The 19817-nt window shown below is 44.1% G+C and overlaps 1 protein-coding gene across 1 annotated transcript in view; it reads left to right on the top strand.

Annotated features, from left to right (window-relative positions):
* TBC1D5 (TBC1 domain family member 5) overlaps window positions 1–19277 on the top strand; it is a 329215-nt gene extending 309938 nt beyond the window's left edge. The window contains exons 22-24 of the mRNA XM_054161226.1: window positions 8868–8947; window positions 10053–10229; window positions 18582–19277. Of these exons, the coding sequence (XP_054017201.1) occupies window positions 8868–8947; window positions 10053–10229; window positions 18582–18875 (551 nt within the window). The 3' untranslated portion in view covers window positions 18876–19277. The remainder of the gene's footprint in view (window positions 1–8867; window positions 8948–10052; window positions 10230–18581) is intronic.
* Window positions 19278–19817: the final 540 nt, after the last annotated feature.

Raw genomic sequence — 19817 nt, 5'->3', positions numbered from 1 at the left:
TGGCACCAAGCACCCCATCAAGTCTCCTCCTGAAAACCTCCAATGATGGTGACTCCACCACCTCCCCAGGCAGCCCATTCCAATGGCAAATCACTCTCTCTGTATAGAACTTTTTCCTAACATCCAACCTGAACCTCCCCTGGTGCAGCCTGAGACTGTGTCCTCTTGTTCTGGTACTGGCTGTCTGGGAGAAGAGACCAACTGTCTGTCTACAACCTCCCTTCAGGTAGTTGTAGAGAGCGATAAGGTCACCCCTGAGCCTCCTCTTCTCCAGGCTCAGCAGCCCCAGCTCCCTCAGCCTCTCCTCATAGGGCTTGTGTTCCAAACCCCTCACCAACTTTGTTGCCCTTCTCTGGACTCATTCCAGCAAGTCAACATCCTTCCTAAACTGAGGGGCCCAGAACTGGTGATGGCATTTGTTGTAGCAGAGCAATGGTCAAAATGACAACAAAGTCATCTATTCTGTTTTGCATCCCTAATAATCTATTTATATCAAATCCAGCTCTGCCAAGCAGTTTTATATTAACCTTTTTAGAAAATAATTTTGTTTCACTGACCTCATTCATGTTGATAAAGATGTGCAGGGTGAGTGCCAAGAGGATGGAATTGGGCTCTGCTTGGGGATGCCCAGTGACAGGACAAGGAGCAATGGGTGGAAGCTGAGGCATAGAAAGTTCCGTGGAAACATCGGGAAGAATTCTTTCCCTGTGAGGGTGACAGCACTGAACCAGGCTGCCCAGGGGGGTTGTGGAGTCTCCCTCTCTGGAGATATTCAAGACCCACCTGGATGTGTTCCTGTATGACCTGTTCTAGGTGAACCTGCTCTGGCAGAGGGGCTGGAGTGGATGATCTTTTGAGGTCCCTGCCAGCCCCTAACATTCTGTGATTCTGTAGTTACTCAGTGGCTAGAGAAGTATAGTGAAAAAATTATCCTGTTTGTCCTGTAATGATAGTGCACTTTTTATTGAGGGCACTGCATGTCTCTAAGTTTCAGCAGCTATCTGCTAATACCACATTTTCTTTGCACAGAGCATGAGGAAAGACCAAAGAGATAGAACAGAAGTTTTTATTTTCTTCATACATTGGAAGCTGCTTTCATTAGTTTATCTCCTTCTGTAAACAAACCACACAGCATACCACATGGCAACAGCATAATTAACTGCTTGTAGTATCAGGAGATGTTACCATGGGGATGAATGGTGGTTCCAAAATACTACAACTGAGCCCTAAGTGTAGAAATGAGAAACGGGGGTTTGATGATGAAAACAGGGGGAAAGTCATTCCGTGATCTTCTCCTTCACAGGGCTGTGCCATAGAAAAAGCTTTGCTTTTTTCCCCCTTGCCCTTAACAACTTCCAAGAACAGCCAAAGTGGAATGCATTTTAGTGCCTCCACAGACAAATGGTGAAATTTTTATGTGCAAAGTGGCCAGACAGGGAAGCAAATTTTGCTTCTTTTTCCACTGTCTTTCACAAGCCTGTCACAGCTTTTAGAATATATTTGAAAAAAAGACAATAATCCTGTGTTCAATTTTTCCATTCATGAAATGAAGATGCATCCAATCTTGTAAGCCTGCCCAGTGGCTTTGTTCACAGTACAAATGCAGCGTGCTCTTGTGGCCAAGAGGGCCAATGCCATTCTGGAGTGTATTAGAAAGGCTGTTGTTAGCAGGTCGAGAGAGGTTCTCCTCCCCCTCTACTCTGCCCTGGTGAGGCCACATCTGGAGTATTGTGTCCAGTTCTGGGACCCTCAGTTCAAGAGGGACAGGGAGCTACTAGAGAGAGTCCAGCCCAGAGCAACAAATATTGTCAAAGGAGTAGAACATCTCCCTTATGAGGAGAGACTGAGGCAACTGAGGGCTCTTTAGCTCGGAGAGGAGGAGCCTGAGGGGTGACCTCATTCATGTTTATAAAGATGTAAAGGGTGAATGCCAAGAGGCTGGAGCCAGGCTCTGCTGGGTGATGCCCAATGACAGCACAAGGGGCAGTAGGTGGAAGCTGAGGCATAGGAAGTTCCACATGAACATGAGGAAGAATTTTTTTCCCTGTGAGGGTGACAGAAGACTGGAACAGGCTGCCCAGGGGAGTTGTGGAGTCTCCCTCTCTGGAGATACACAAGACCCACCTGGATGTGTTCCTGTGTGATCTGCTCTAGGTGATCCTGCTCTGGCAGGAAAGCTGGACTGGATGATCTTTCAAGGTCCCTTCCAGCCCCTGACATTCTGTGATTCTGTGATTACTCAGTAGCTGGAGAAGTATAGTTGCCATAGCTGTTGGCACTCCAGCCTCAACACAAGTACTGTTCCATGGTGTTATTTTTTTCACATACATTGGCCTTTGCAGGAAATCTTATTGTCTCTGATGTGTTCAGCAATATAATAACATTTCTCAGCATTTTTTCTTTCTGTGAGGTACTTCTCTGCTAGTGAGAATAAATCCCTCAAGGCTTAATAATTCAGAAAGCCACAATATACCAGTTGAGCATTACAACATTATCAACTGGCATCATTTTATTTACTTTGTGAAGAATTTTGATTGGTTCCTCCCTTCTTTCACTATGTGGAAAGCTAACAACTGCATTCTAGAAGAACATTTCCCCTGCTAAATTTGACCTCTCTTTAATGCCTTAGAGCAGATCCTGAAATTTGGCAAAGATATATCCACCCAAAAAACCACTGAAAAGGCCCCACAGTGTCTGCTCCATGCTTGTCCTTCACATTGGACATAGAACTGAGTTTGTGGTGTTAACTCAATTTGAAGTCAATCTGGAGGGTCTGAAAGAGCAAAGCTTCATTACAGCCCCATCTCAAGTCAACACAGCAGTGTTAAATGGCCATTCAAGTGACACCAGTTAATCACCCTTAGATCTGACACCATCTGCTGTTCCAGTATCTTCAGGGTTTGCACCTTGTCAGCACTGGCTCAGGATTAAAGCACAGCCTCTTAACAAAAAGTAAACGTAAACCCTGGAGAAATACCAGTCCTCCATAGGCAAGTGCTAACATGAGAGGTTGGGGAGGATGTTTATGAGCTTGTCAGTTTTGCTCCAGAGATAAAAGTGCTGAATTTCAAAATGTCATCTGTTCAGAAGAGGCAGGAACCAGTCTGTCACTGTTCTCTAAGGCAGAAGAACCTACCCCTCCTTTCCAACAGAGACATAGATTCAGACCTCCAAGTGTGTGAAAGTTTACCAAATAATTACACTTGTGGTACAGGAAGTCCTTTCCATGAGAGGCAGTTTAAAGGAACATTGGTTCAGTATTAACTCAGATATAGGAATCTTTATATAGAAACCATTCTTTTTTGATGGGCAATTTATCAGGTTATGAAAGTAGAGAATCTAGGGTCATTCCACCCTCGCTTCTGCTCAAGGGCAGCACTGTGTCAATGCAGAAGGTTGCTTCTCCAGCCAGCTGAGATTCAGAAGCAATTTAGCTGCTTTCTCACATCATAGTGCCACAGCTGATAAGCCCTACGGACTCAGCTCTGCAAAAAGTCAGCTCACAAGGTTCTGTACAGCACCCTAGGAATATGTGCAGAGGTACCCAGTTATACAGAAGAAACATAAGTCTGCCTGGTTTTATTAACTTCATCTCTGTACTCGTACTGCTGGACTTGAGCCAGCTGCTAGGGAGATGCTCAGGTGGCTCTCAGGAGTACATTGCTCAAAATCCAGATTTTTAAATAACTTTGTCATGGAAGCAGCATCACGAAAACCTCTTGGGTCCAACCCTCATCTAGTAAGTTTAAGCTTAAGCATACTGGCTCTGCCAAGACAAAGGAAATAAATCCTTCTCTGAGCTACCCATACAGAGCTGGTCGGATTCTCCTCATGGTGCGTTTTCTCATGTGATTTCTGCTGCCTGTAATATGTTGCTGTGCCCTTCATCAGTATTCTTCTACATCTCTGCCTGTCCAGAGTGGATTATGGAAAGCATGTGGAAAAGTAAAGTTTTCATACCTCTTTCTTCTAAACACCACCAACATTCTCCCAACTGGAATAACACATCAGCTCTTGGCTTTCCCAGGTAGCCTGTGTATAACTGTACAGAATGCATCACAGTAACAACAGAAAATGCAAGGTAGTCTTTTGAGAGCTCTTTGGGTGGGATCACAGGACACATCCCTGCCACAGCCATCAGGTAGTGCTGGCATTTGTAAGATTCCCTCCTCATGGCAGTGAGGTTGGACTAGATAAGCTTTTAAAGGTCCCTTCCAAACCAAAGTATTCTGTGATTTTATGATTCTATGATTTATTTACATTTACACTGCCTGACATCCCCCAGGCAAATATTATTTGGAAAACCTATTGAAGGTGGTTCAAAGCCACATTTTCACTGTGATTACTGCAAACCCTGTGAGCAAGGAAGGAAAATATAGAGGAACTAAAACTTCCAGGATACAGTTGCTATTATAATTTCTATTTGTTGTGTGAAATAGCACCTTTAAAGGCCTAATTAGACAGGATTCATCCATCCTTCTTAACAATCAATGCAGTTGTTACAAGGATGCATTACATTATAAGGCTCATTTGCAGTGGGGGAGGGAGGGGAGAGAGTTGACTTAATTGCTTGTTATTTAGAGGCTGATATATTGCCCAATGTAGATCTGGATGCAGTACTTGTTAAATGTATGCAAGATAGTACTGAATTCTCATTTTATGTAGCATATGATGAGATGAAAGGTTATGACATGTTTATAGGGATCAAATGAAATGGAAATTATTCTGCTGCCCTGGGTTGAAATGAAATGCTTCAGCACTTGTGGAGGAAGTAAGTGCATTAAATGAGTTTTCTTATGCTTGGGCCATAAATAAAGTAATTCATAGTTTATAAACCCAGTGAGATTAGAAATGCTGTATGTAAGGAAGGCCACATCAAACACAGCCCCATGGATCCTTTCGTTAAGGATAATCCCAGTTACTCCTTCAGTTAAGAATAGTTATGTTAAATAGCCTATAAAACCAGCTTATAAAGAAAGGAAGAACATGAACAAATTCATTAAACTGAATACAGGAATGGCTACTGGAGAATATTTGTGGTATAGCTTGACTGTCAGGCTCACCTGTGGTCATGCTGCATATATGTGTAGAAAGAATAAAAGTGCAATTCTTCACGCCCCATGAATTTTAACCACCTTTTTGTCCCTCAAGGGTGACTCCTAAGGTCAAAACCACACAGTTCAGCTGATAAAGAGCTGCTTTCTTTCTGCAACTGTGCCAGTTCTGAAAGTCCAGCTGTGGTAGACACCTACAGACACCTTGATTTGGTAGACACCTACAGACACTTTGATTGGATGCAAAGGAGAAGATGAAAATAGTGAAGCTTGTGCACATTTCAGTGAATTCCTGTCACAGTATTTACTTCCATTGGCCTCTTGCTTCCTTCCAAGTGATGTTTTTCATGTAATGCATAATTGCTAGAATGAGAGTTGACCATCACAACGAGATAGATAAATGAAATTTGAACTACTTAGTGCTGTTATCTTCATAACCACTTAGAACACAAATTATTGCTTGAGGAGGAAATTCAGCTCCTCTTATTTGCACTTTTAATGCTGGAAGGAAAATGCAGGATTTGGAAATAGCCTGAGCTGCATTATTAAACAGCAATGTCATTATGTCCAGTTTTCAAGTGAGAACACATTTTCCTGCTCAGTCAGGTCAAATTCAGGCAGGAAAGAGGTATTTGTTGCAGAAAGATCAAGAAATCAATTATCCCCAGTCCATATTTCCAGCCCTCTAATGTTAGTGAAGAAGCAGTCTTGCTGTTCACTAGTACACTGTGCCGGAAATGTTGGAAGTCTTTTCTGTAACCCCCAGTCTCATGAAAACTGTCATACAAAAGGACTGGAATATGAGTCTGGAGAGTTGAGTGTGCCTTGGCATCTATGGAAACCTTGGGATTCTTTGGCTATGCGTTTTTGGGAAATGGAGGTGAAATAATACACTCAGTTCTCTCCTTACTGCTGCCTGCCTTGGCAATGAGAAGGTACTTAGGCATTCTGAGTTTGAGCTGTGTTCTCAGTAGTGGAAAGCAAGGGTGGAAAAAAAAGACAATTTAATGTGACTCTGGCACTGTTGATTGTTCACAAGTCATTGATCAGGAGCTAGTAGTAGAAAAGAGCATTCATAATACAGCTTGCAGCTATTTTGAGTTAGCTTCTCTCGGCAGGAGTCATCTTCCTGGAAAGGCCCCACTGAGACCAGCTTAAAATAGAAGCATTATGCAAGAGAAGCACTTGTTTTCTTGATTCTTTAGCTTTCCCTCATTTAGTCTCAACCAGGTTGGAGGCTTGATTTGAATAGTTTACTTGGTACTCAGAATGCATAGCATAGCTTTTTAATACATTGTTTCAGTTGATGTGGGGATCAAACACTGTAGAAATCCTTTTCTTTCTAATGCTCAACAAATAGAAAAGACAATTGTATTCAATGATTCAGCCTGTGATGAAGGATTACTTTCCTGCCTATGAAGGCTCTGGACTTCCAATGTTTTATGTTCTGGACCTTTTGAAAGTAGGGAAAAAATAGGAAATCATGCATTGTTTGCTGAACAGCAGAAATCAGGATCTAAAGTACTATAAGTAAATATTCATATATTTTGTTTCCCAAATTGCAAGGCTAGACAATTTAGATGAAAGTGTGAAAAAAAGGCAAGTCAAATGTTGGATTGGATAGGATAGGATAGGATAGGATAGGATAGGATAGGATAGGATAGGATAGGATAGGATAGAATAGAATAGAACAGAACAGAACAGGTTGGAAAAGACCTTCAAGATCATCCAGTCCAACCTATCATCCAACACCACCTAATCAACTAAACCATGGCACCAAGTGCCTCATCCACTCCCTTCTTAAACATCTCCAGTAATGGTGACTCCATCACCTCCCTGGGCAGCCCATTCCAATGGGCAATCTCTGTGAAGAAATACCTCCTAACATCCAGCCTAAACCTCCCCTGGCTCCCCTGACTGTGTCCTCTTGTTCTGGTGCTGGTTGCCTGGGAGAAGAGACCAACCCCCACCTGGCTACAACCTCCCTTCAGGTAGTTGTAGAGAGTAATAAGATCTCTGAGCCTTCTCTTCTCTAGGCTAAACAACCCCAGCTCCCTCAGCCACTCCTCACAGGGCTGTGCTCCAAACCCCTCCCCAGCTTTGTTGCCCTTCTCTGGACACCTTCCAGCATCTCAACATCTTTCTTGAATTGAGGGGCCCAGAACTGGACACAGGATTCAAGCATACAGAGTTCCTTTACACCAAACCACAACCCCAACACTTCCCTTTTTCCCACCTGAGGTGCACCCAAGACCCTCAGGGCTCTCTCTCCCCCCACACTGCCAGGCTGGTCTCAGGCTGGCCAGGCCTGAGTGTGTGCCCACCCACCCCACCCCCTTATCCTGGCATTAGCCCTAAACTGGCCAAAGAGGCCTGAGGTACTCCCCCACTGTTACCCAATAGGAAAAGCATCTCCCACAGGAGCAGAGAGGGAAGAAAAAAGGTGCAGGATTTATGGGTAGCAATACACCCACTAGGCTGGACACTGGAGGTGTAACTGTGGCTTCAGCTCAGGAGGCACCCAGCATAAACTGCCCCACTCCTTAAGTTCAAGTGCAACCTCCTGTGTTCTGCTTTGTGCCCCTTGCCCCTTTTTCTGGCACTGGGCACCACTAAAAAGAGCCCAGCCCCATTCCACCAAATTGCTCAGTGCTTTTACTTGAAACTTCTTGTTGTGTCAAAGTTGGCAGTGTCATCCTATGCATGCTCATCAGCCTAGTCTGTAGCAACAGCTCTGGATTCTTGCTGCTTCCAGCCCTGACCATGCCAACTGTTTTTAAAACCAAACATCAGCAATGCAGGTGTGGATTGATGGTGCAAAGCTCTAGCTGTGAACACTGGGGATGCAGATATTCACGAGCATTGTTCCCAGACAAGTGGCACTGAGGGATTTGGGCACAGCTCTGTGGATGTAAGACAGGAGTGGCACCAAAGAGGATCCTGTCATTTTCAGTTGACAGATATTGTCTTGTTCTGTTAATCTGTCACTGGGAACCTTTGTTGTTTTCTTAAAGAGGAAGGAGGTGGGAGCTAGGAGGACAGAGAAAGACCTGACATAGTTTAAATAGTCTGCAGAGCTACTAGAACTGTAGTTCCTCTGGGCTGGTTTGTACTACAGCATTGCTTTGGATTTCCCTGATGTGGGGAAGACAAACCACAGCTCCAGCTCAGATGTGTTAGCCAGCTTCCAGCCCTGACTCCTGCAAACACCACATACCAGAGTATTGAAATGCACCCTTGGACGACAGCACTATAGCTGTAGAAGGCAGGAATCTTCTAAAGTGACAGTACTGCACTGTTCTTCCTGTCACATAAGTTTTGCTCAGCCCTAGGTCTTTCACCTAAAAGAAGGAATTGGAAAGGGAATGAAACTCAGTCTTTTTCTAGCATCCGCAGCAGTCTTAGGATCAAGATGAAGATTGCTGCACCTCTACCCTAACCCTTCCTGTGAGCTGCAGCAGGTTCTGGTGATGGTTCTTGAGTGGTTTCCAGAGCATTTTCAGGTTCAAACCAACTGTTAGGCACAGAGGCTGATGCTTTCTTCTAGGGACCAGTAGTAGCCTAGATCCATTGGTACACTGTGGTAGTAGAAGTCCTGCTGCAGCAGAGCACTGCTGGAGACCTCCTGGCTGCACTGGGCTGGCCTCACTTCCACAGCTAGTAAGGTTCTCACCCTGTAGGTCTGTGTGTGAAATGATGTTTGCAGGTCCCAGGATTTTATTTTGAGAGCATAAGTCAGTGGTAGATTGCTATCATGTTAGACAGTATTTAGAGTTCTCTCTCTTTACCTTTTTTTATCTTTTGATGTTGCAGGAAATATTCAAGAGGTCATATTACAAGAACATTTGGAAAAAGAAGATGAAATTCTAGTTTCCTTGGCTGGTTTGAAGCAGGTATAACTTTGGCTTAGTTTAGCTTTCTTGTACCCTTCAGTGTTACTAAGCCTTTCAATTTTTTGCTCTTTATGTATACTGCTGTTTATTCCTGTAATGACTGTTTTGCTAACACTAATGCATCAACCAGGGCAAGACTGTTGTGTTTCTTGATGGAAAATGTACCTACTAGGCAATAATCATGGCTGTGTCCCCCTTCTTTAAATGTGACAATGCTTGAATGTACTTGAATTAAAATATATATACTATGGTCATAAAAGAGAATGCTGCTGAGCATCTGTGGTTCTGATTATACTGCCCTCTGCTCCCTCAAAATATATTTTATGAGGAACTATGCAGCATATGTTAAGCCTGTAACAAGGTAGGTAATAATCTTAAGAGCTTCATCCTCTGTAGGTTTCCTGGATAGTTGTTTTCCAGCCTCCACTGCAACTGAATTGCACTGATATTTTTATCTGTAAGCAATAAAGACATGAAGATTGACTTGCTCTCTGTGTCTGCAAAGCAAATATTCTGGAGAACTGTTGCATGAGAGCATTCTGCACAAAGCTTTAGGAAGTTGCAAGAAAGATATGGAGGTGCTGGAGCATGTCCAGAGAAGGGCCACGAGGATGAGCAGAGGGCTGGAGCACCTCTCCTAGGAGGACAGACTGAAGGAGTTGGGGCTGTTCAGTCTGGAGAAGAGAAGGCTCTGAGGTGACCTAATTGTGGCCTTCCAGTATCTGAAGGGGGCCTACAAGAAGGCTGGGGAGGGACTTCTCAGGATATCAGGTAGAGATAGGACTAGGGGGAATGCAATGAAGCTGGAGGTGGGGAGATTCAGGCTGGAGGTGAGGAGGAAGTTCTTCCCCATGAGAGTGGTGAAGCCCTGGAATGGGTTGCCCAGGGAGGTGGTTGGGGCGCTGTCCCTGGAGGTGTTTAAGAGCAGGCTGGATGAGGCTCTGGCCAGCCTGATCTAGTGTGGGGTGTCCCTGCCCATGGCAGGGGGGTTGGAATGAGATGATCCTTGTTGTCCCTTCCAACCCTGCCTGATACTATGATACTACTATGATAAGTTCAAAATTCCTACAAATTTCTACCTTGCCTCCTTTCTCCTCCCATTCAGATCAAGGATATCCTGAAAGGTTCCTTGCGTTTCAACCAGAGCCAGCTGGAAGCTGAAGAAAATGAGCAGATCACTATAGCTGATGATCATTACTGTTCCAACAGTCAGAACAAGGGGACAGGTGATGTCCTAAAGGGACCTGTTATGACAAAGCAGCAGTTTGTCTCCGAGCGACAGGTAAGATGAAACCGTTTCACACGGGCCATCGATGGAATTAGTCTTACACCTTCTGAAGGCTTCCATTAGCACATCCAGACATGGTGCCATGGCTTAAAGCATCTCTCTAGCTTCTGCCCTACTCCCATCAATTATTTGTAGTCTAGTCTTATGCTCTACACACAGACATTTAAGTCTAGGTGTTGTGCAGTGTTTGGGGAGAGGTGTCTTTCTTCAGATCATTGAATTACAGAGTCACAGATCTATTTCCAACAAAAATATGTACAAACTGGAGGTGAATGTTCCCATATCAAATGTTCTGATATGATGATTCTCATTGTCCTTGTCCTCCAGAATCCCCTTATGTAAGAGCTGATTATCTGCATTGCAGTGTATTCATGGCAAGTGCCAAAAAGGAAACAGCAAAGAGATTGCTTTTACCTTCTACTCCATTGTTTCGACTCTCTCCTTGAACCAAGTAAACAGTTCTTTCACATACAAAACATGCAGTCACAGGCCAGGCTGATGCACAGAGAGAGGTATTTTACTTCCATGGTAAAAGACCTTTCTCTGTCTAAGAGTCAGCCTGACTCAAAAGTGAACTTAAAAACAAGTACTTTTATATATGCACATTTGAGACATTTGAATGTGTCCAGACAAGGGCAACAAGGCTGGGGAGAGGTCTCAAGCACAAGCCCTATGAGGAGGCTAAGGGAGCCAGGGTTGTTTAGCCTGGAGAAGAGGAGGCTCAGGGGAGACCTTCTTGCTGTCTACAACTACCTGAAAGGAGGTTGTGGCCAGGTGGGGGTTGGTCTCTTCTCCCTGGCAACCAGCAACAGAACAAGAGGACACAGTCTCAAGCTACACCAGGGGAAGTTTAGGCTGGAGGTGAGGAGAAAGTTCTTCCCAGAAAGAGTAATTTGGCATTGGAATGTGCTGCCCAGGGAGGTGGTGGAGTCACCATCCCTGGAGGTGTTTAAAAAAAGGATTGGATGTGGCACTTGAAGCTATGGTTTAGTTGTCTTGAGGTGTTAGGTATTAGGTAATAGGTTGGACCTGATGATCTCTGAGGTCTTCTCCAACCTGGTTGATTCTATGATTCTGTGATATATGCATGTTTCTGTATTGGAGTTCTGTTAAGGCTGCCACCCCTGGTAGTAAGAGTTGTGAATCAGTGGCAGTGCTGTCACCTCAGAGCCTGACTGAGTCTGCAAGCAGTTTGCTTTTGTCAAGTAGTACTTAGGAACTACCAGAAATACTTATTAATTTTCAAATAATGAACAGGGGGCTATTTTGATTTATGACATACAATCCCCATCAGTTGGAGCATTCTGTGTGAAGTGCTCCATTTTATTTGTGCTTCAGTATTAGAAGGAATCCCAAACTTTTCCTTTTTCCTTTTTTTCCCACTTAGTTATGGTAGGTTCAAAGAGCAAAGCTTTGCTAAAAAGCTTTCATTGCTTCTTTATCTATTGCCATTACAGTGGCTGCTTTCTACCATAATAAAGGCATAGGTTAAACTGATAGCACATATTGGAGTGTTCATATGATGACCTGCTGTTATTTGCCCTTCATCTCCTAGCATTTTCTACAAAGTACCTTTAGCTTTCTTGACAAAATGGCAAATAGTAGGTTTTGGTGAGTTTCACTGGGAGCTTTGGACTTTTACTTTGTTTACTGGAAGGTAGAATGCCATATAAAATGAGAACATGCTTCATGAGTGTGTGTAGGCCCTACTTGTGCTGGAGAAGCCTTTACTCAAATGCTGCTCTAAACCATGTGTCACTAAGCAGAGGCTGAGGGGCTTTGCACCTGGAGTGCATAGTGTGGAGCAGGTGAATATGTGTAATATTTTTATCAATGACAGAGAGAGTGAGATTGAATGCACCATCAGCAGGTAAGCAGATGATACCAAGCTGAGTCAATACACCAGAGGGACAGGATGGCATCCAGAAGGACCTGGACAGGCTGGAGAGGTGCCCAGCTGAACCTCTTGAGGTTCAATAAGAGCAAGTGCAGGGTTCTGCACCTGGGCCACAACAATCCAGACTGTGGGATGAGGTGATAGAAAGCAGTCCTGAGGAAAAGGACTTGGGGGTGCTGTTGGATGAGAAGCTGGACATGAGCAGGCAGTGTGAGCTTGCAACCCAGAAGGCAAATCACATCCTGGGCTGCATCAAACGATGCACTGCCAGCAGATCCAGAGAGGTGACTCTGCCACTGCTCTGGTGAGACCTCACCTGGAGTATTTTGTACAGGTCTGGAGTCCTCAGTATAGGAAGGACAGGGACCTGATGGAGAGAGTCTGGAAGAGGGCCACGAAAATGATCAGGGGGTTGGAGCATCTCTGCTCTGAGGACAGGCTGAGGGAACTGAGGTTGTTCAGCCTAGAGAAGAGGAAGCTCTGGGAAGACCTAATAGTAGCCTTCCAGTACCTCAGTGGGGCCTACAGGAAGGATGGAGAGAGACTTTACAAAGGCTTGCAGTGACAGGACAAGGGGCAGTGGCTTCAAATTAGAAAAGAGCAGATTCACACTGGGCATCAGGAAGAAGTTCTTTACTTTGAGGGTGGTGGAACACTGGAACAGGTTGCCCAGGGAGGTGCCATTGGGGTGCTTGGTGCCGTGGGTTAGTTGTTTGGGTGGTGTTTGATTGGTTGATGGGTTGGACGCGATGATCTTGAAGGTCTCTTCCAACCTGGTTTATTCTATGTATTCTATGTATTCTATGTGGTTGAGGCCTCTTCCCTGGAGATATTAAAGGTGAGGCTTGACAAGGCTCTGGGCAGCCTGATCTAGTTGGGGATGTCCCTGCTGACAGCAGAAAGGTTGGGCTGATGACCTTTGGAGATCCCTCTGGCCAGAACTATTCTGTGATCCTGTGATTCTATGAATCCTGACCTGTGCAGGTTTCTTTCCAGTGGAAACTTTTGAGGCAATGTTAATGCAGTCTGATCTTACCCCAGGGTGTAGTTGGGGGATATGTATCTAGCCCTGGGAACTGATTTTGGAGGCTACTGATAAGCCAACTATGAGCAATGTGAGTAGAGGCTGTGCAAACTGAGCTCCTGCAGAGCATTGTTGAGGCTTCAGCACTGCCTGGTCTACATTTGGAAGTGCAGTACTTCACAGGGATTAGCCACCACTCCTCTTATCATCTGGAAGTTCCAATTATGAGAATGAGCAACAGCCCCTTTGATAGAAGCATAAAGATTAGGGTTAGAAATGGCAGTCTGGGAGGACTCTTAGTATCCCAACCTTCTGTTCCTGTTTGTGAGCAGTTTTTAACTGCTGTGTCTGAAATGAAACAAAAAGCTAAGGTCTTTAGTCCCATTTTAATAAAACACAGAAGAATAAAATTGCTGAATTCAGTGGACTGTGACATTCAGCTGTTAAATGATGGGGTCATTTCTTGCCTCAAACCAGGCCATGGCCTAAGCTTTTAGTTCTGTGGACTGTACTGATGCCCTGGATCAAGCCAGGAGTACTTACTGAGAGAGCTGCAAGGGGATTAAAAATTCCAACCATTCTAGACCATTTAATGCATTTCCTACTACATAAATTTCATTGGATTTACATTTTCTGTGACTTTGGTAATGCATGTCATTCTGTTTAATGTGACTTGTACTGTAGTGGAATTATAGGTGGTATTTTCTAGGACAGCTGGAAAAGCTATAGGGGTTGCTGTTGTGTAATTGAGATTAAAATCTGGCCTTTTCTGCTTTGTTGTTATATAGATAAATTATTTATCATCCTTACTTTGTTTTGTCAGGGGTCTTCCCCTTTCTTGCCTCCAAATCCCTTTCTGGAAAGTCAGGATAAGGATACATCCCTCCTCTGGATAGGAAAGCTGTAAAATTAAAGTGAAAAAACCCATGAAGAGAAAGGCTCAAAGAAACAGCACTTTTTTGAATGTTTGCCTTCGGTAGCAGCCTGCAGTTGACAAACAGAAGACTTCAGTTGCTAAATAATGAAGGGTAATTAACACATTATCTTGCCTTTATGTCTGCTCAAAGAAGGAGGCAAAATGAGCTGCTGTTCTTCTAAGCTTTCTTGAATTGTATCCTTACAGTTAGTTTTAACTCCTTCACAGTGGGAAGGCAGTTGAAATGAGCCTGGTCCTAGTAGCTGATATTCATCAGGAAAAAAACGTTTGGAGAAGCCATATGGCAATGGGCAGTAAGGTTGTTAACTTTCAAAGCTACTGGAAGTATAATTCTGTCATTTTTCATTTCTTCAGTAGTGGCAGCAGATGGAAGAAAACATGGTTCACGTCAGCGTGAGTGTCCTGAAGCAGAAACAGGCAGGAGAAGAAGGGAGGAGGTATTTTACCTCTGGAAATATCAGTACCAAAATACTAGTGTATGCCAGGGGCAGACAAACACTTAGGTTAAGCCCTTTTAGAGTCAATATCTATACTTTGCAGCTTCTCTGATGCTTCAGTGTGCTAGAGTTCTCTTTAACTGAACCAAAACCTGTGGCTAGAAGGAGTAGCATTGCAAAACACAGCAATAGTGACAAGATATTCACATGAGTAGTTTGCTTTCTTTTCACTTCATGAAAGGGCAGGGTACTTTTTAACCACATAAGAGCACACACTTGGAAGCAGAATTTAGGAAACTGCAACAGCATTGCACAGTGTTTATGATGGAGGACCTTGCTGGGGCTCATTGTCAAGAGGAAGACACCCTGCTAGCATCCTTGGGGAAATACTGATCTAGCTGTGCCAGTGTGTCACTAGGTTACGTCTGTGTTGCCCTGCACAAGGTGGATCACAGGGTTGGAAAGGACCTCCAGAGATCATTGAGTCCAACCCCCTTGCCAGAGCAGGACCACAGAATCTAGCAGAGGAATGCATCCAGATGGGTCTTCAAAGCCTCCAGAGAAGGAGACTCCACAACCTCTCTGGAGACCCTGCTCCAGTGCTCTAAGACCCTTACAGTGAAGAAGTTCCTCCTCATGTTGAGGTGGAACCTCCTGTGCTGTGGTTTCTCTCCATTGCCTCTTGTCCTATCCCAGGGTGCAACTGAGCAGAGCCTGTCCCCTCCCTCTTGACCCCCAGCCCTGAAAGAGTTAGAAACATTGATTAAATCCCCTCTCAGTTTTCTCTTCTCCATCCGCCTCAGATGTGAGGCCCGTGAGGACTGCAGTGGCATGATCTTGATAGCTTGGTGTAGTGCATCATTGTGGTGGTTTGAAAGGAAAGGCTCTGCAAAATGAGACTCTGCTTCACTCCCTGAGAGCTTTCCAGGAGAAGTATAGAAAGCAGCCATGTGAATTACACAGCAGTGGTTGATAAAAGGAACGTGGATTTGTATTGCAGGGGGAAACAAAGCACTGAAATTTGGAATACGGCATTTAGAGCTCCCAAAAACCCTTTGCCTGGCCCTCTCTTGTGGCTGTACTGGGTGCCTACAGTCAGCCAACTACTACTGTGAACCTCAGGAGCTTCAAGAAGGCCAAGGGCAAGGTCCAGCACCTGGGTCAGGGGAAACACCAACACCATAGATGTTGGGGGATGAAAGGATTGAGAGGGACTTGGAAGGGGTGTAACTGGACATGAACTGGAAGTGAGTACTTACAGCCCAGAAGGCCAACTGTATCCTGGGCTGTATCAAAAAAAGCATGACCAGCATGTTGAAGAAGGTAGTTCTGCCCCTCATCTGCTCTGGGAGACCTCACCTGGAGTACTGTGTCCAGCTCTGGTGTCTGCAGCACAGGAAAAGCATGGACCTGTTGGAGGGAGTCCAGAAGAGGGACACAAAAATGATAAAAGGGCCTCTTTTGTGAGGACAGGCTGAGAGTGCTGGGGTTGTTCAGCCTGAAGAAAGCTCCAGGGGAGACCTTACTGTGGGTTTTCAGTAGTTAAAGGATGGGGTCAATCTTTTCATTAAGGTCTATTACAAAAGGACAAGGAATAGTCATTTTAAATTGAAAGAATGGACATCTAGACTGGACCTAAGGAAGACAGTTTTTCCAAGGAGGGCAGTGGAACACTTGAACGTATTACCTAGGCAAGTAAGAGATGTCCCATCCCTGGAGACATTCAAGGTCAGGCTGGATGGGACTGAGCTATCCTTCTTACTGCATGGGGGTTTGGAGTAGATGACCTTTAAAGGTCTCTTCCAACCCAAACTATTACATGATTGCATGATTCTGTGCTGGAGCAGAGCCACAGCTGTGTGCTGCCTATGTCCTCAGCTCCCTGGAGATGGCAGCCAGTTGAGTGACAGCTCATGGAGACAGCATTTCGAACAGACTAGATGAAAGCAAAAGTCTAATTAATAACAAATGATAGCTCAGCCCAGAAGTGCTTAAATACTGAGGTATCTCTCCTTGTAGGATAGATCTGTTTTAACTTCATAGAAACTGCTTGCAGTTGTTGATGAAGTATTGAAGTGGGTTAATTACAAAACAGAACACTAGGGATTATTATACCTAGATCATAATATTATTATACCTAGACATCATGTAGGTAACCCCCAAAGAACATCAATTATAAATACAGGCTCTTTTAAATATTCAGTGCAGTCCTTGTTCATATGGATTGTGTAAGGGAACAGGCCACAATTCTGTATTTGACCAGATTCTCACACTCAGCTGACATACAGTTGTTAAAAGCCACAAACAAGATGCAACAACTTCGTCAATAGCGAAGACTTCCAGTCCCTTGTTCCATAGTGCAGTCACTCTTCATCACCACTGACTTTTGCTCCCTGAGCTACTCTCCAGTTCCCTTTCAAGAATGTTCTGATCAGTAATCAGAGCAAGGGAGAATTGTTTTCTGTTTGTAATAATAAATTTGGCTCAATAAATTTTTCTGGAGGCCATGGATACCACAGCTCCCAAGCTGTGTCTTGCTGGACCTTGTAATGACCTCCAGACTCCAATATATTGTACACTGTGCTACATTTGTCTATCTCATCCAGGTTATTCCTCTTATTCTTTTATGTAACTGCTTTCATATTTCCTCTAACAATTACAATCCCTCCTTTACCCCAAAGTGAATTTACTTTCTTGTTTGTTTGTTTGGTGGAAAAGTCGCAGATGAAGGGCTTGTAATTGACACACGTTGACATAACACATTTCCCCAGCTGCCCCTTTACTTCTTTTGCTCAGTCTTGCATTAGTGTGATCAAACATATTGGTTTCAGGATCACACAACTTCAGGATGCTTGTCCCCACAGGCTGCTTGCAAGGCTGCATTATTCCTCTGGAAAAATGTGTGTGAGAGCAACTAAGAAGCAGTCACAGTCTTGTTAGAGGCACATATCACTACATAGCACATGAGTCAAATGCAGCTCTTGCAGAAGAAAACAGTGTTGTCCCTTTGGGTTGCAACCAAGCTAGTAGGCTGGCAGCTGTCAGCAAGTCAGAAATCCCACTCTGCTGTATATGGCAGTCCTCTCCTCATTACATACAGCTCTGACTGTAAAAAACCTGGGATTTGCAATATGAGATTGTGAGTTCACGGAGTATTCTAATACACTGAAATGCAATCTTGATCCTGAGTGCTCAGGGACACACATTTTCCAAGGCATAACCAGACAGAAGAGGGTTTCCTGAACCCACCAGGGATTCTCTGGTGGAGTTAGGAAATACTCAACAACACTAAGCCTGGAAGGCGTGGGAGCCCTGATCTGTCAAATCCAGGCTGGTACACACTAGACCAGGTCTATGAATGTCTCCAATTCCACAGACCAGGATTTTAATAGAGGTCATTTTATATCAAACCATTCTGACAAACTCCAAGTTCTTTACTGTGAGGGCGGTGGAACACTGGAAGATGTTGCCCAGGGAGGTGCTTGAGGCTCCTTCCCCGGAGATACTCAAGGTAAGGCTCAACGAGGCCCTGGGCAGCCTGATCTAGTTGGGGATGTCCCTGCTGACTGTGGGGAGGTCAGACTGGATGACCTTTGGAGGTTCTTTCTGGCCCGGACCATTTTATGATTCATTGATTCATTGTCCATGCAAATTGGCAAAAGTATCCCTCAATACTACTTCATTAATTACTACAGAAAAATAGCAGCAAAGAGAATAAAATTACTGCAGACCTTCATGACTATAATGTAGGTGTTGGATGCCTAACTGCTGCAATCACTACAGGTCTGCACTATGATGATGAAATGTGTAAGACTACTGTACCAAAAAATGTATTTTAGAGTGTTAGGTTTTGTACTTGTGAAAAAAAAGCAAACAAACTTATCAGAAGTTAATACTCACTTGATTTTTTGACTTGTTGATTTGGGCATTGCTACTTCTGGCTCATGGTTATTCCTTCATCCAATTCACATGTCACTGACTTGCATCATAAACCTTGTGAAGTGGGAAAACTGGTACTAACTGAAGTCCTTTCTGTGCTATTGTCTCACAGACCACAACTGATTCGAGCACTAGTGAGAGCAAGAGTGCTGATGACTATATTGTGGTTTCTAAAGAAGAGGAAGGAAGTAGAAGTGGGGTCCCTGAGGCAGCACGGTCACTTCAGGCACCCAAGGAGGCAACGGCGAAGGCAGAAGCTCCATCTCGCTCTTCTTTGGTATTCTCTGACCCACTGATGGGCTCCATTTCAGCCTCCTCCAGCAACCTGAGCTCCAGCCCTGATGACGACAGTAGTAACAACAGCAAGGATTCTGACTTTGCTATTGTCAGCCCGCTGGACATCTAAAGAAACAGGTTGGGAGAGTTTGGGATGTCAATCGTTAGCAACTCGTCTCAAATTCCTACAGTTCCACAGGCTGGATAGTTCTTTGGGTTTGAATGACAGAAAATAGTCAAAGGTAACTCATTTCATCTGCCAAAAGCCTAAATTGGCAACAAGGAGGGAAAGAAAAAAAAGGCAATTTGCAACTTTTCCAAAAGAACAGACACCTTTTGATACCTGCCTTAAATAAAGATCCAGTAAAACCCAGTTCTAATATACAGTTACTGTTTTACTTCGGAGCTTTCTTACCATAGAACTGTTGCTTTCCCAAAACATAGAATAGTGTGTGCTAGGTACTATAATGGATTAGGAAATAGGTAGATAGCTGGCATCAGACCTGAAGCAGCAAAGACAAGCTAGACTTAATACCATACAAAAATATGCCTGACTGGGTTTTCTAAGTGGAAAAGTAGTACCACTGCTTCTAAGTAGAAAAGGTTTCTTCAGAGAGTCTGACAAGAGAAGTAAGGAATGTACATCAGAAAGATTAAAGCATCATCCTGGCACTAAGCTTGTTCTCAGCTGAGGAATCCTAGTTTCTTTGTTTTCATCAGGCAGTAGCCTGAGGTGCATTCAAGGCAGAGATTTGTGCACTTGTTCTTCAGGGCTGTCTTACAGGAGAATGTGCAACAAATTCCTTGAGAGCAGGGACCTATAATGACAGAGCCTTATTTCCTTTTGCCTGCTTTTTTTTTCCCCTTGAGAATTCCCAGTTCACCCCTTTCCCTCTTGACTTCTAATTTTGCTCTCCCTGCCATGAATTCTCTTCTTATTTTACCGGGACTACCATGGTTAAAACAGTAGGTGCAAGGGAAATTACAGTATTTCATAGTGTAGACCTGAGCCAGCTGAGCTAAAAGTAGCCTGAGTATGCTAACTTACCAGGGAAAGGTGCAAAGCAAAATG

This window comes from Dryobates pubescens, chromosome 4 (genome assembly GCF_014839835.1).
Source record: "Dryobates pubescens isolate bDryPub1 chromosome 4, bDryPub1.pri, whole genome shotgun sequence".
Classification (NCBI taxonomy): domain Eukaryota; kingdom Metazoa; phylum Chordata; class Aves; order Piciformes; family Picidae; genus Dryobates; species Dryobates pubescens.
Note: the sequence above shows the minus strand (reverse complement) of the source record. Positions and strands in the feature narration are given on the sequence as shown.